This window comes from Cottoperca gobio, chromosome 21 (genome assembly GCF_900634415.1).
Source record: "Cottoperca gobio chromosome 21, fCotGob3.1, whole genome shotgun sequence".
NCBI classification, from domain to species: domain Eukaryota; kingdom Metazoa; phylum Chordata; class Actinopteri; order Perciformes; family Bovichtidae; genus Cottoperca; species Cottoperca gobio.
This window is the reverse complement of record NC_041375.1, coordinates 12,374,106-12,391,364: the sequence shown is the minus strand read 5'-3', so window position 1 is coordinate 12,391,364 and position 17,259 is coordinate 12,374,106. Positions and strand designations below refer to the sequence as shown.

Sequence of the window (17,259 nt, the reverse complement as noted above, 5' to 3'; positions counted from 1 at the left end):
AGACTCAGATGGAAAGTCTGACACTAACCAGTCATGAGGCCTACCTGGCTGGGCCTCTTTAAAACAAAAATGTCCAAGATGTTTGAGTGAATATAACACCCCTGGGGGACCCACTTTAAACGGTAATTGTGCAGAGGTATTGTTCTGCTTACCAAAACGCTCTGATTTCTTCATTAAGTGTCTTACTGTAGCATTGTTAATTGTAATATTCTTAGGTGGAATTTGGAACATAGAGGGCTATAAATAACACACCTTTCCATTGTATTAATCACATTCACCTCTCGTTATCACCATTTTTTTTAAATATTTCACCCACAGGTGACATGACTACAGCAGAGAGAAACTACACTGCAACAGAACAAAAATAACTATCACTTATGTTTTACATGTATATATATATGTATATATATATATATTTATTGTGACAGAACATATAACAGGCACGTTCCACGAGTGAAGTCACCATCTGAAACCTGAATGGAGTTCACATCCAGGTACTTTCACCAATCTCATCTTTTCTGCTCTTTAGTTCTTAGGAAGAAGACTTTTACATTTAATGCTGAATGATTTATACAAGAACATATCATACTGTAAAGCCTGTTTATTTATGGAACTGTTTCACTTGAGCAGCCATGTATTCATCCACTGAACAGTGAGTGCAAGCTGTACACATTATCTCTAAACCAGCTTTACTTTCTGTGGAAACAGGAAAAGGAAGTTATATTAGTTCAAGCAGTGAGTTTTTAATAACTGTGGTGTTAATGTGAAATGTAAATGTGAAGTATACAAATACCAATTAAAAACCCTTGCATTGAGTCTTTTTTCCTAAAGAAACAATCTCTCTTTTAAGATATGTTTTGTTTTTAAAGTCTGATGAAAACTTTAACTATATAATAGTAAGGGTTGACTCCTGCAAAGCTTTGTGCGGAGATCAGGATTTCTTTTCTGGGCTTTGTCTCACTTACACTCCATGTGTCTCCTTTTGTCTCTCAGTCCACCCTCTGATACAAGAAACACACTTTAATGGACACGCACAAACTTCAAAATGTTATGACAACTTTTTCCCTTTTTGCAGTAACTGTGTCATTGGAGGTCCCCTCATATTCAACTTCAAATCCCTTTCTCATACTGCCATCCAGTGGTGACTTGTTTCAATCAAATCTGAGGGCCAAACTAAACATGCCAACTTTCTTATTTTTTTATATAATATATAATATATTTTCTTATTATTTTCTAATTTAAATTGAGCTATAGGCCTAGTTTGTTATGTTGACCATTTTTTGTTTTGGTTCTTATAATTGGGGAACTTTTGTAGATGTTCTGACAGAATTATCGCTTCTAACTTGTCTGAATTGGCTAATTCTATTTTATTACGTTGCATTATATCTATCTATATGTCTGTCTGTTTGCCAGCCTGTGTCATGAAGACATGAAGTCCATAACAGTCATAGAGACACGCCTCCCACATCCCCAGCAGTGATGATGACACTTCCATCTCCATCCTGTAGATGGCAGCATTGTACAGAAAACCACCTACTCTCTCCACTGATCACCTCCCATCCCCATCAATTTAAATGGTGCAGTAGCAAAACCTATTTCAGGCGACCATTAATAACTTGAGAAAACTTCTCTCTCTGCCTCATCCTCATGTCGCACTTGACATGGTTGGCCTCATTTGAACTTTTGGCCTGCCTGTAATTTGCAATGTAAGCTATCCAATTTACAACACCTTCACAACAGCGCATGCTGACAATTATTCATCACTGCAGTGCAGGCTTCAGAGAGAGAGAGAGAGAGAGAGAGAGTGTGTGTTATAGTGTGCATGATGCTTAAGATGATATGTTAACACTGTAGAAAGACTACTAGCTCATGAAGGGATCTAATTGTCAAAATGAGAATACAGGAATACATATGTGCACATAACACCTTTCAGTAAAGCCATACGCACAGATGCACAATCGTTTTCGATTTGATTATATCTAACATTAAACCTTCTAAAAGAGAAAGCAACATATAAAAAAATGTAAAACTGAAAAACTTGTTCCAAACAGTCATACAGCACTGCATAAAGAGCACTGGCTGCATTTGAGCCACAGAGACATTAGTGCTGCAGGCATTGATATGACTGATAATAATGTTTAATGTCTGGTGTCACTTCAGTGAATCAACAAAAATATGAACTCTTGCCCTGCAAAAAAAAAAGAAACATGAGGCATCACACTCACCCTAAAACTGATCTGATGGTTTTGGGGTTGTGAGCAATTCCATCACAACCCACAGCAGAATTAGCCCGCTCCACTCACTGGACAGCGAGCATTCGTCAGCAAACTCTGCAGTGAGATGCAACTCGATGGCAGTCAACGTCTACCCTAATGGGAAACAATTACACACTCAGTGGCTTCTTCAATGACTTCTGATGAGACTCATTCACTGAGGAAATGGCCACGTAATCATGTGTATGTAATGCGCTAACGCTGCTTATTGCTCACTGAGTCTGGCTCGTGCGGAGCCAGTCAGAGTTTCAGATGACTCTTTAGCCACCATATGAGTTTGGTGAGAGGAAACATGAGAAGGGAAATAGCTATAAGCGTACAACACACACAGAGAAATCCATCTATTGTTGTGGACATGTCACTTTAAATGGGACCACACACACAAGTCTCCCACGAAGCCAAATCATTCCTGTTGCTTCCTCTTTATCAGGAGAGTGAATATGTGAATATACTACTTTGGGAGAAAAAGGCACTTTTTGTGATTCATACACAACTGGATTACTGCACTGATGTAAGCCCTGAAATTACTCTTCCAAAGAGACATTTGGGTTGTTTTTAGCTTTAGTGATAGATTCTGTTACACTGATAAAAGCTATTGCTCTTAAGTTTGAGGCAATCCTGTAGTAATGCTTTAGTCATTTGAATAAATGATGATTTTGAGGTGTTTATATTTTAGTATATCTTTGCTGTCAGTGCAGAGACTAATATTTAAATGTTTCAGGGTTTTTTTAATACAGTATATTGATTAGATTTGTTTACACTAGACTGAAAGCTGCTGCAAAACGCATTATTTTCCTACAGAAATCTACCTATGAAGAAATTGTGCATACAACAATAGTGACAGTGAAGTGATCGTTATGAGCCAAGCAAAATGTCTGTCAATGGTTATCTTAAATCATTACATCAAAAACTGATATTGACATGTACGATGAGGATTTTACTGCATAAAGGATTTCATGGCTGAACCTATTCAACAAGTCTAATGCCATGTAATCCAGAGGGCCATTAATTACATCATTGTGGCTGCTGATAACAAAGTTATCTATCATTAGCAGCAACAATTATTTTTGAGATAATTATATTTACTGCGTGTAAAAACACTACCCATCTTCATGCTACCATCTCCACTGATCTGCATGTTGAATTCTTCCATGATGAACAAATCTTCCAACGTGAATCGCAAAGCTCCCGGCTTCCTGATCCACCCATGAGAATTCAGACTGGTTTGTTGAACAAATATTCTCATCTTGGCTCTGTTACGCAACGCTTCCTGGTTTGCATGATGATTACTGATGTCGCACACATTATGTAAGTTATGCATACCAAGCTGATGCAAATAGTAAGCAACAGTGTCACTTTTATTTTGATTCAAGCCAAAGGCAAGTTTCAAAGTGGTGGTCTAAAATATTTGTTGGTAAGTTATACAGAAGTTGGTAAATTCTCCTGGTTTTAAATCAACCATTACAATACATGTGTAATTTAGATAATTGTGTTTTGTATTTAAGATAGGTAAGTAAGTTAGTAAAACCTGTGCATCACTTTAATTCAAATAAAATAAAAATTGCAAATATGACTTCACGAAAACAAGATTAAATGTGTCAAATATATTTAAAGTAAGTGCAATGCAGGCATATTGATATTGTTTTAGCATTCCCTCACTGTGTACAAAGACTATACAATGAGCTCTTTGGTTTCTTTCTTACTTCAGCATTATCTCTTCAACACACAGTTGTGTTTTGACATTAACAAAAGTTTTTGGCAGGCCTGGCATCTAATATATATATATATATATGAAATAAACATTAATCGTCTTTCTCCTTTTTTTTTATGGAAAGATAGGAGCACTCGGAGGCATGAAAGAAGACCTGTGATGCTATCAGCCATCTGAAGGTGTTTTGTATGGAGGCATGTGACTTAAGTCTTGCCTTTACCCTGCTCACAAAGAGGAGGTTTAGTACTGAGTGCTGGATTTCATGTGTTTGCTGTTGAAGCTTAATTTGATCTATCAGAAATCCCACTCTTAACCTACTATTTAAAGCACATTGTATCACATGCAGAAGCAGACAGGGGTCAGTGATCAGTGGCGTTTAACTACATATGAGTACATACTTTCATTTTCTCCAGAGCCATAACATCTGTAATGTTTTTGCTGTGACTTAACAACATGTCTGCTTGTGTTTGAGTCTCATTCAACATACCAGTAGAATAAAGAAATCTCATAAAAATTAAGAAATGTTTAACAAAAAGTAGCAAATTGTCAGCGCAGTTCAATTTTAAACTTTCTTCATATCTGCAACATGTGGCTGGGACAGTTTATCATACTGAAGGTTTATCTAAGTGTGGGGGAGAAGTGCTATGCTGCAGGGAGAGATTGCCCTTACTTGCACAGCACCAACAGAGCAAAACAATGTGCCGCATGATAAAAAATTGCTTCATAACTCTCACATTGTGTGTCTGGCATCATTATGAGGCACAATAGCCTCTGGAGGGCCCCTGCTTTTATTGGCGTGCCTCTTGCAGCAGCAAAGTCTCATCCATTAAACAAATAAGGGGGTTATGTATTAGATTAGCTGTACAGCAGGCACTGGGGAACGGCTAGAAGAACACATGAAACCTCGTCTCCTTCCCGCTCATAATCCCCTGGAATAAATTACCTAATTGACAGCTTTAGGGTGATACTGTCAGAAGGTGCCTCTTAAAGCGTAATGTATAATGAAAACACAAAACGTTGCTAAATTGCATTTTTGGTATTAAAATTGATAAACGGCAGCCATTTGTGGCATATTTAGAGTGAAGCCTCCTCTCGTAGCATGCTGCCACATCTCATTTTTTCCATATTTCTTAATAAATTTGTGGTGTCAGTGATATTAAAAGCTCATTTCTGCTGAGGAATATTTAATAAAGCTTCCGTGTGATAGGAAGCCAATGTCATGCAGCGAGTCAGGAAACGAGTTGGTGGCAGCTTGGATTGCCCACCCCCCACTGTGTCACTCCGCTGGTTCTATGACCTTTAAGGTGAGAAATGGTCTGCCCCCCACTGGTGAAGGGTCAATACTGCAGCAGAGGTTCAAGTAGTGCCCCTCACAGTTCAGTGCACTATTCATTCTGCAACCAAGCTGAAAACAACAGAGCCTTTTGACTTTCTTCAAAGTGAAAACTGTCTGCATCCCATTTTCTTAAAGTGTTGGATTCACTTGGCTCAGGGAAGTTCAGCTCACTGTTCCAGGATGAAAAAAAGCACCCGGCGAGGCAGTGGGTGTGTGTGTGTGGGAGAGCGGTATGCCTCCCTATTAGAAGCAAACTAAAGCCTTGAATAATTTCCTGGGAGGAGTGACCTGCCTATAGTTATATAAAAAAAAGGATGTTTATGGACTTCAGTAGATTATTGCTCAGGGATATATTTTAATGTAATGGAAAAATCAAAAGGAAGGTAAAATGCATCCTCCAGTCATAATAAAGCTAGCTTCCATAACAGTGTCACACTTTTGTCCCTTAAAAGACCCCATAATGATCACACTTGCTTGTAGTTCATGGTACCTGTCATGGTGCTAAAATATAAAACCCTAAGAGTCTACTGTGTTTCAGTTTAAATAGGTGGCCTAATTATGTAAAGTTGAAGGTAAAATGCACCTGTTTGACCTTTTTACCAAAGTTCAACACTAAATATGATAAAGTAATGAATCTGATATTTACATAAAATGTACAATATCTATTGCTATCTATTACTGTTTAACTAAGCCTTAGATAAACATTATAACAGTGTTGTTTTGCCTTTTTAAGACTTTGATTGCATGTGTGTGTGTGTGTGTGTGTGTGTGTGTGTGTGTGTGTGTGTGTGTGTGTGTGTGTGTGTGTGTGTGTGTGTGTGTGGAGAATTTAAGGTTGGGGGGACAGTCAGAGTGCATGAGTTCTATCCAGATGTGTGGACATATTGTAACCACAGGAGACATTCAACCTTCTCCTTAAAGTGTGAAAGTAAGCAGCAGCTGGTTCAGAAAGTAATAACCTTTTTTGTCACATTGTTTCCTATATGCCTACATTATCTTAGTTATTTTTTCAGTCACCGCAAAGTCACCGCTTTCAAACTACTACAAATAGCCAAGTGAGCACAATAACATCACTATCTAAACGTTCTATTTGACTTTTATTTGTGTCATTTACACTGAGCCACCCCTGGGGAAATGATTACCCTGGATATAGAGAGATATTGCCTTCAACGGTAATGTGCTCTGATATCAGAGGAAAAATGGAAATCTTTGCTTAAGATGCACCATAAAAAAAGTATCTTGGGTTATACATTTCCTCTCGCCATTGCCTGATCATGTTGTTTTATAAAAAATGAATAAATATTAGGAGGAATATTTAGAGTCATGGGATTAACAGTACAATGTGTAATACACTATAAGCCCGATAATAATATAAAGCAATATATTATAGTACTAGGCATCACTCTCCACACACTCCCAAAGTGCAGCGCTGACGGTTCAGTTCAGAATTAAATCACAAACACCTCCAATATAAGACTATATTTTATCAATCTTCAAAAGCGCATGGGAAAGCCATACGTGAGATTCAGCTCCATTTCACCCATTACACCTATAAATCCTTCTAGCAGCATGCAACTCTGCTGTGTACGGTGTGACAGGTGCAACGGAGCCGACGCACAAATTCATGGAGTTTTGGCATCTTGTGTTAACCAATGGCAGCACGTCTGGAGTTGTGGCCGGCCGGGTTTAGGGTGATTGTCGTGGACCTGTGCCAATCACAGAGTCAGTAGGAGGAGTTCAAGGGCTCGGAGGTGTGTCTGAAGAATACGAGTCTACAGCTGCATACTGTATCCAAGTCGGGGAGTAATGGCATGAGTACTGCTTTATACTGTTTAGACAAGCCTTCCAGTAGCGCGCGTTGGAAACTAACATTCGACTCTTTCTGCTTTCACGTGAGTTTCTAAATAAGCCCGCAGGCACTGAGAGGTGAGGCGGAGGAGTGTCGGACAAACTGTAAACTTAGTCAAAAGCGACTAAAGTCCCCAAACTCACAGGCTGAAGAGGCTTCAAACGCAAACGACTCATCCTTTCTGGCTGTTTCAAGAAAGGATACGCTGCTGGACATGTGAATATAAAGGAGATACTTGCCAAGCACAACAATGAAACCAACGACTGCCCTGTGTTGCTTCGGCTTTCTCCTGACTTGCCTCTTGTTCGGGTCGAGCTCTTCACAATCAGGTGAGTGGATGCCATCCGTGTGTGTGTATCCCTGGAGCTACTCGTTGCGCACTGAGCGCAGTGGCATACCTATCCATGGAGCATACTTTTCAATTACTGTTGTTGTTTTCATGCACGTAACAAGGGAATTTGGTCTTGACAGGAAAATCCCGCACCTCCTGTCATTTTCACTATCAGTAAGCGTCCTAATGTTGAAGAAACGTCTAAATCACAGCCTCAGTATTCATCTGAAAAGGGGCTGACGTACAGAGCACTGTGCTGCTGAAACACAGGTGCTGGTTTGAGCAGATGGCAGGTTGTAGCAGGGCATATCTGTTGCGATGAGCTGAATGAATCCATGCCAGTGACTTGCTCTGTCTTCTTTGTGCACAGAGCGGCACTGTTGAATTTAGAGGGAAAGGAGAGTATTTATTGTCCATCGCACGTGTCCTTTAGACACAGTGTGGTCAAACACAGAGGAGTGACAGCCTCGCTTTACAACAGGCTACTGTGCTCTTGTCTTCCCTCCTGTGGTTAGACAGGCCTGTCTGATGCTCTGCTGTGTTTCAAAAGTTCCTTCTTGCCCATCTTCTTTCTTTCCCTCCAGACTAGTGTATCCCTGAATAACAATGATAGTAGCGGTAATCAACTGGAACCCCTGCATTGTTTTATTTTTCTCATTTATTTGAAATATCGGTTTGTTGGACAGCGTGTTGTGTTCAACAGTTCTACGCTTCGCAAACGCTGTCAATCCAAGGGCACCCATTTGATAGATGTTAAAATGAAAGTCCTGCAGGGTTTGGAAATATTCGATAGTTTTTTTTGGTACTGATGTTTGTAAAATCTCTCACCTGTGCAGACGGTGATAACAGTAGTGAACATTCATCCATATGCATTCTGTAATCGGGATCAAAGCAAAGCGGATTACCGTGAAATTACATTATTCCTTATTTTATAGTTAGTCCCCTCAGGGATTCTGTGGGCCACAGTTTGAGAATCAGCGTTGTAGCGCACAGGACTTTCACACATGCAGTGGCAGTACCATGTGTACAGTGCAGCGGCGCTCTTTACGCACAGGTGTGTGTGTGTGTGTGTGTGTGTGTGTGTGTGTGTGTGTGTGTGTGTGTGTGTGTGTGTGTGTGTGTCAGAGAGAGAGAGAGTGTGAACAACAACAACTATACGCTGAATAGGCAAAACCACCATCATGCATTATCACCTTCGGGAATAAGACTATACTAGAGTATATAAGGACATATTTATAATTGTACACAGGTTCTCTTCCTTTATCCATTTACTTTCTTTGCTTTTAGTGATAGTCTGTACAACCAGAGCAATCCACCTGTGTGTGTGTGTGTGTGAATCTATTTTGACCACCTATGTAGAGTGCTTGTTTGCCGTGTCTGACAGGGGAACATCCGATTAAATAACGCATACGCATGAATGAAAGTCTTCCCCAATCATAGTGTAATATCTTAAACATAGAAGCTGAAAATCTTGTTTACTTGTATTGTTCTGGCCAGTGTTGAAAGTCTGCAATGGATGTGAGATAATTCCACTTAAACCCATTCTGTATCATATTTATTTTTCTGTGATCATTTACATTTTGTGTGGACAATTCTATCTCATTGTTGTTTTAATTCCTAAAATAAATTAAACTGTTTTCCTATAATCTCAGTTCTATTAGCACATCTCGTTTCAAGTGAAAAAATAAACTCTGATTGAGATTTTTGCAATTTGTACACATTTGATCCAATAACCAGTGAATGCGCACAGTTCAAGGCACAGGCCCACCACTAAAACATATGGTCAATAACATCTTCGCCCAGTACAGCTTTAAAAGGGACATAGGGTGATTGAATTAAAAGATTGGATGCGGTTTAGAGAGAAATACTAGAGAGGGATGCGTGTCCTCCTGTCATTTTACGCCCTGTGTTGCAATGATGAAAACAAAGTCAAATGGATTATTCTTATCTTATTGTTCCAAAAAAAAGAGCATTTATTATTTGTTATGCTGTTTCACTTGTTCAAGGAATGTTGAGAGAAACACGGTTCATCTCTTGAGGTGACCCCCCCCCCCCCTCTATTTGTGCAAATAATTATTCAAGAAACAAACACAACGTAAATTTGGGCATTTTAGAAAAAATATACATATTATTTACCACATTAGTAAGTTTCGATAACTTAGCTTATTTGTCAAGAATGGTGCTTTGCAGTGCGTGTCCGAACAAGCTGCATAGCAGGGAAAGCAGAAAGCATTATATAAAACCAAATAGAAAATAAAACTACGAATCTAGGACTACCCATGTTTCAAAGACCTGCCTGATGCATTTCTCGGCAACGGGAAAATCCAGCATGAAGATGACAGTGGCATTTTCCTTTCTCACAGACAGGCAGATCCCCCCTGGTGGAGCGCCAACATCTTGTAAAAATGTATTTTGAAGTTAAGGGAACACAAAAGAGAGTCCGAGACAAACGTAGGAAGAGCAGGTTTTACGAATATCGGCTTAAACGCGGATTAAGATCTGTCTGTGAGGAGGAACGGCAGAGAAAGGCAACGTGATGAAATGTGTGCGCGCCAGCGTGTGCGTGTGTGTGTGTGTGTGTGTGTGAGTGTAACTGCGCGCGCGAACGAGTTACTGCGTGAGTTGGATGCGCTGTTGTATGCATGCTGAAGACAGGGGATTTGTATGAGGCATGATGTACAACGTAATAGGGAACTGCGCACTTGCACCAGTGCTTTCTTATAATAGTCTTGGATGAAAGCTTCCTTAATGGGTCATTAAAAAAATAATACTCCATTCCTGTGTGTTTTTAAAATCTCTTATCTCCAAAATGTCACATTTTCAGCAACTGTGGAAATCAGAGCCTTTTCTAGACCATCAAGAGTATTTGTGTATTGCTGAAGAGCTTACAAATGTAACTTTCCCAGCCCACAAAGAGAACCACTTAAACCAAACAGGAAAAATCACCTAAAGTTGAGTTAATAGATTTTCACATAACAGCAGGACACATGTCTCCAAGTGTGCCACAGAGTCCCTGCACTGCTCTTCATTTGACTGTGGCTACACACTGGAGCCGGAGGACAGAGGTTGGGAATGCATACAGATGCCAATTCTGAACCATATGGCCACATTCCAAAACTCTTTTTGTGTATATGAATATTCATATATCTTGTGCGCAGGAGTACTATGCAAGTCATCTGTTCCGAATGCAACTGTGTGTGTATGTGTGCCGTGGGTTTTCAATTAGCACTGCATCCTTAAATGACCCTGTTTAACACCTCTCAGCAGTTTATTCTTTCCTAATCCAGCAGTGACTGAGAGTTTAGTTTGATTGTTGAGGATTCTACTCAAAAGGTGGATGGATTACCTCCTAAACATTTTATGGTAGATGAATGATAGTTTGGTAGCTACACACTCTAATGTATTCTTGATTTTATTGTGGCGCCAACTTTTTATGGACCGTGCATTTCCAGTATGTAGCTGATATGTGAGTATATCAAATTGTTTACAAGTGGTCGAGTGAGGCACAGAGAGGATCGTCTTTAAAAAAAGGAGACGTGAGGATTTCCTTTTTTGTTTCTCCTGTTTTTGCACTCTCACCGTGCTGCAGACTGACACTTCTTGTACACCATTCTTTGTTGTGTATAGGAAAATAATGGTGTCACATTTAGCCATCCACGCGGCTCCGCTTCGTCACAAAGCTCTCTTACAGTCATATCTTTGCCTGCTGTCGACTGATAAAGGAGCGTTGACCCTCCACCGCCACCAGGCTTTTTATAAGAAGAATGGCAATCTTTGATTAGGTGGTGATCCACTTCCATTTGGTGGAAAAAGGAATGTGGACCTCTGTGCTTTCATCTCCTCTGTCTCTGTCTGGGTGAGAGATGAGGAGCAACTTAAGGCCATCGCTCTACTATATGAAAAAATCTTTTGAACTAATATGATCCAACACCAAATATTCCTGTCTTGCTTTTACAAATAGTAAAGATGTGTTTTCACATGTACATTATCATGTTATTCTTTCCTCCTTTCTGGTCAATATTAGTTGATCTGTCTTTTCAGAGTCCGATGCAAAAACTAATAGACATATGAATGGTGTCCTATTGTCCAGACCGTGCTATGTGTCACTGACTGTCAAAAAAACAAAAAATAGCCAAAAGACATTTGCTGCAGAAAATAAATTCAAACTATTTTATTGTGTTTTCCTGTCCTGGGGATTTCACCCTGCAGCCAGATAAAGAATAAAAAACCTTCTGTGTTTGTAATCTATACTGTAGAAGTTGAAACCATTAAGTCTTCCATAAATCTCTCCACTTCTCAACAAACAAACTGCTTTTGAACCGCCGGCATCAATAATACATGTGTAGCAACCACAATGCAGCCTAAGAATCCCTCATGAAAAATCACTCTAATATTCCAACAGGGACTGAAAGTGTTGTGTGCAGTGGACAAATAAGTATGACCTTATTGTCTATAATAGTGTTTTTTTTTTTTCTATGCTGTGATATTACAGCAATATTCTTTAATTGCCACCACAGGGACTTCTTGTGTTTTATATTTGTATCCTATTCTTCCAAAATGTATTAGATTACCACAGATGATGGAGGGAATTGTATTATTATTATTATTATTATTATTATTATTATTATTATTATTATTATTATTATTATTATTATTATTATTATTATTATTATTATTATTATTCCTTTCTGAAGACACCACTGGAGACAATGTTTTCCAGTTTTGACTTGTTGATGGTCTCATAACCAGTCAGACTGTCTGCAGCCAGCAGAAATTATTGTATCATATCCAATGTGACCTTTACAAGTGCTGCACCCTCATTTGTCACCTACACTTATAAATGCATCATACACGTGCATGTGTGTTGCCGTGCTTTACTGTTGGCACGGCTATTAAATGTCCCTTTTGTGAAGGATGTCATAATTGGATTGGAGCATCACAGCATGTCTGTACATGCTTAATTTTGCCAGCTGTTTATCACGTGTGTATTTAAAATTGAAATTCTATGTTTGAAGCGTGATTTACAAGCAATTAGATTGCTGCAGATTCGATAGGGTTTGTTTAAAATGGAATGATTTTCTTTTCTCTGTGTGTGTGTGTGTGTGTGTGTGTGTGTGTGTGTGTGTGTGTGTGTGTGTGTGTGTGTGTGTGTGTGTGTGTGTGTCAGTGGTGGGCCGTCAGGGCCAGCGCCACCAAGGCCTTCTCTGCTGGCCTAAACATCATCAGAATATAAATGTAATTTTTATATATATATCTGCCCTGAGGCCTTCAGAATCAACAGTGCGGGTGCCTGTCGCTTAAAGTGAACGGAACAAAACTGTGGCGTTAACCAATCAGATTTCGAGTTGGCGACACCAGGGCCAGCTAGCAGGCGTACGATAACGTCAACACGTCCACGTATTTTGATTGGATACGCACTATTGAGAGGCAGAGCTATGCAGAGCTAGCAAACTTTGAACGAGCTAATTTGTTTAGATTTCTACAAGCTGTTTTTTTTCAATCCATAATGGCTGAAGGAGGAGAAGAGATCGATTTGGTCGCAGATATAATTACAACGCCATTCTCAAGACAAACTTTTCAAGAAAAGATAGACATCGTGAGAAGAGAACGGCCAACCCCGACGCTAGTGAGCCTATCACAGCCGGGAAAAGGGTTTGTCCACCACTTTCAAATCACTAACTATGAGCGGTACCCCCAGGCTCACAGCCTCCGAGAGGCACTGCACATTGTACTGCTGGGAATGCCTGCTATTTACAACTAAATGTTTTGTAAATATTCATATAACTCTGTTGTTAGGGTGATGCAACGCCCGGTTATACTGCGTTTCTGTCTAAATATATAGTTTCTAGAGCCATGGCGTCATAATGATGGTATTAAGAGGTGGAATAATTCAGGTAGGACTGTGTAGGACATCACTGAAGGCCTAGGTGTGAAATGCACGGCCTTGTGTGTGTGTGTGTGTGTGTGCCTAGGTGTGAAATGCACGGCCTTGTGTGTGTGTGTGTGTGTGTGTGTGTGTGTGTGTGTGTGTGTGTGTGTGTGTGTGTGTGTGTGTGTGTGTGTGAGAGAGAGAAAGAGAGAGAGGCAAATTGAAATACGGATAGCCTCAGAGCAACACGGGCCCGGAGTGCTGTATACACAAGAGTCCGGCAGTCCTACATTAACAAGGTAGTGCAACAAATGCACGTATACACAAAAACAAACAAGATCCTGCTTGATATCGTAGACAATATTCCACAGCTCGTTTAGACAGATTGGGGACTTAAGTTTCAGTTGCGGGGAAATCAATCTGCTGCGTTATAATTAGCTTGGCAAATGTGCTTTAAAGGCCACCAAGAAGAGCTTGCAGCATGAAAAACAGTACAATTCTCAGGGCTTCTGCTACAATTTAGCCTTTTGGAGTTTGTTGAAATGGGATCGACATAAAAACAGTGCAAGAAAAGAGGCTAAACAATGCGGTTCATGCATTGTCCAGACAACTGTTAATCAAAAATCCCTGCTTAGATGTATTCGCTCTGTATCATCGTTGCTGAATAGTGGGAGTCGGGGTGAATAAGTTATTTGCACAAACGGGAAAGTTCTGTTATTTATAGAAGATGAACGAATAGCAGACTCTGTTGACTTAACCAGCAAGTGAAACATTGACCAAAAAGTTCCCTTAATATCAGTTTCACCCAATTTTACTCAAAAACAAATGGAAACAAAGCTTTGCTAAAAACAAGGCACTACATTGTTTTTCTATAGGATTCAAATAAAGTTGTATGTCAGTGTGGACTGATGCTAGAGTGCCTCACACGTTGGTGAACCAGACTCCCACACACTTTGCACACTTACAAACATACTCATACTACATTCACCCTGGGCCATCCCTCTGAAGTATAAGGCCAATATGCGAGATCCAGGCCCTTGAAAGCCCTCACTCCTGTATTCCCTAGATAATGTAGATGTCAGGACTCTGAAGGCATCATGTATGTCTGTCAGTTTGTGAGACTTTTGATCCTCTTTGTTGCTGCTGCTACTCTTCTCACAATAAGCCCGTCCGTCCTGCGCGTCCTCCTGGAGGGTTGGAGAAGGCTGTCAGGCACCAACCCCTTTGACAACCACGTTTTGAGGGTTTTAAAATGTGGTGACACAGGTTCTGGGAAACATGTGCATATACTGTATGTGTGTTGTTGTGTGCGGCGGCGACTGTGTCTGTCAGTGTTTGTTTGTACGGCTGCATGGTTGGAGGGATAGAGGGTGACTGACAGGCTAACCGAGCTCCAGAGACTCTCTCTCTCTCTGCTCCAGTGTCTGCTTGTTCCTCTTCCTCCACCCACGCTCAGCCTTCATCTGTGGCTTTGTAAGCCTCCACATAATGGGTGAGCATTAAAATGACAATGGAAATATGGCTAATCTTTGTTAAGACACACTCATTACCACCGCGTTTCAGAACGAGAGTCCAATGATAAGAGTTAGTCTGCAATGTTTTTTTCTCGCTCTGAAGCGACAGCCTGACATATTGGAGTGATGTGTTTTATTCTCACTTTTTTGTGTAATTTTTCTATTCCCGCTCAAAGTTAATAATGGTGGCGAACATATGAAAGGATGATAATAGGCTGACAACTTGGGCATGAAAGACTAGCTCCACCTTCAAACAAGCTTTTCATGCAGTTCTGCATGTGGGTGTGTTAAAGGGCTGATTTCTCTTGACTCTCTCCCTCTCTGTCTCTTTCCTCTTTTAGTAATCCCCTTATAAAATATTCATAGCTAATCTGCATTTACAATGTAATTACAGACGGGCTTTGAGTGATATCGGATATGGCCAACGGAACACACGCTTCACGCAAAATCTTGATTTGGTGATTTGTGAGCCTGAATAAATACGAAACAGGCTTGGGGTGGGTTAAAGTAATAACCTCAAAGATTTTCATTTAAATAAATGTCTGTTAAGTCACTATCTATTGCCAAATGAGGTAACACAATGGTAATTGAGCCTGTGGCCCACTGATGAAAGCCCTTGCATTTGCACTACTACCAACTGGGCGTATGTGGCGACATTCCCGGGAAAAGTCACAAGCGGCGCCATTGTTTGGATCTCTGTGAAGTGCGATCCAAAAACCGCTTAGCACCATAGGTGCTGCCAAGGAGGACGAAACATAGATCTTCGAGATTGTGACTTTAAAGTTCAAAGTAATTGTCTCCAAAAAGTTCAAACAAACTTAGCATTTTTTAACTAGCCAGTTAGTACAGTTGTAGCAAGAGTCTCCTTTCTTTTATGACAAGAACCCATAATATAATATTACATTTTATTTTCATTTATTAATTCATCTTAGGTGTCTTGCATCTGGAAAAGGACTTTATTGTATTGTGTTCACTCTCGTGTGTTTCTGCTGTGCACGCAGTTATTATGATGGCTCCAGCAGAATGAAATACGTCACAAAACTATCCCTTCTGTCTTTTTGTTTGCCCCCATTGCTCAAACCCCCGTTGCCATCTTTGGGGCACTGCTGGCCTCCGCTTAGTGCTAATGGAGCAGTGTGCCCTGTATGCTATTCTTGCAGGTCGATTTTTCACTTGTGTTAGAGGAGAGGGGGGTTGGCGTCCTTTTAAATGAAGCACTTGGCGTTTGTGACCTGTAATAAATGAGTTTGCAGTCAGTCATGGCAGCTGTAAGGAGACATCTGGGAGCGAGAGAGAGCGAGAGAGAGCGAGAGAGAGCGAGAGAGAGCGCGAGAGAGAGAGAGAGAGAGATAGAGACCGTTTATCTATGCAACGATGAAAAATGACTGCACCAAACATGCTATCACTTATAAAACAAATAATAATCCTATTGTGAAATGTTAGCAGTTTACCATGCAAATGTGACAGAGAATGCAGAAACTGATAGGTTGCACAATGGATTTTCCTACTGTATTGCCATCGGGATTAATATTACATGACTATGATTTCACCATTTAATACCAGAAAAATGTAAAATTGAGTGCAACAAGCACAGTGTAGCACATAATAAGTCCGTCTGAATATTAAGAAAATTGTTATTTTTCATCAGGGATGTGGATGAGGAGAGTCAGAGGCAGTAAAGAAAGTAAGAACAGGGTGAGACAATAAAATGAGAAGTATGTAGAAAGTGAAAATAATTTTCAGTTTGGCTTTGTCAGCAGGGATATGTCTTCTTCTACAACCAGCCATCATTACATTTATTCTAATAATTGTAATCTATTTTTTATTATTTTTATTTAAATTTTATTTATGAAGGCAGTTCTCTAAAATCTCTTTACTGACATACCACCCTCTACAATAGGGGTGGGGAACCTCCGGCCTCCAGGCTGTATACGGCCCGCGAGACCATAGCAAAAAAAACTAGACCGCAATATTTTAAACGGGCGACTGACTATTTTTCCTGGCCAAGGTCAGGGTCCTTGAACACAACACAAGCGGAACGTGGTCACGTCATGTCAAAAACAATTTTAAACGTTTAAATCAGTGAACGCAGAGTGGCGAGTGTAAACAAGAGAAAGGTGGATGTGGAATGTCGCACTTTACAGGAGAAATGGACGAACGATTACTTCTTTGTGGAAGTAAAAGGCCAGTGTGTCTAGTTTGTGTGGACGTACTTGCGGTGATGAAAAATAATCTCGAGCGTCTGCTCGAAACATGCCGAACTGCACGAGCTGAATGGACGAGTGCGTTTGGATAAAGTTAACGCTCTTCGGCGGAGTTTGGCCCAACAAGCAGCTCTCTGCAGAGCGGAACATACAAACATGGACAGATAGAGAG

At 40.2% G+C, this 17,259-nt stretch overlaps 1 protein-coding gene across 1 annotated transcript in view; it reads left to right on the top strand.

The window, feature by feature from the left end:
- Positions 1-7,191: 7,191 nt before the first annotated feature.
- The window catches only part of erbb4b (erb-b2 receptor tyrosine kinase 4b), a 293,782-nt gene continuing 283,714 nt past the window's right edge, over positions 7,192-17,259 (top strand). The window contains exon 1 of the mRNA XM_029458708.1: positions 7,192-7,498. Coding sequence (XP_029314568.1) covers positions 7,420-7,498 — 79 coding nt within the window. The 5' untranslated portion in view covers positions 7,192-7,419. The remainder of the gene's footprint in view (positions 7,499-17,259) is intronic.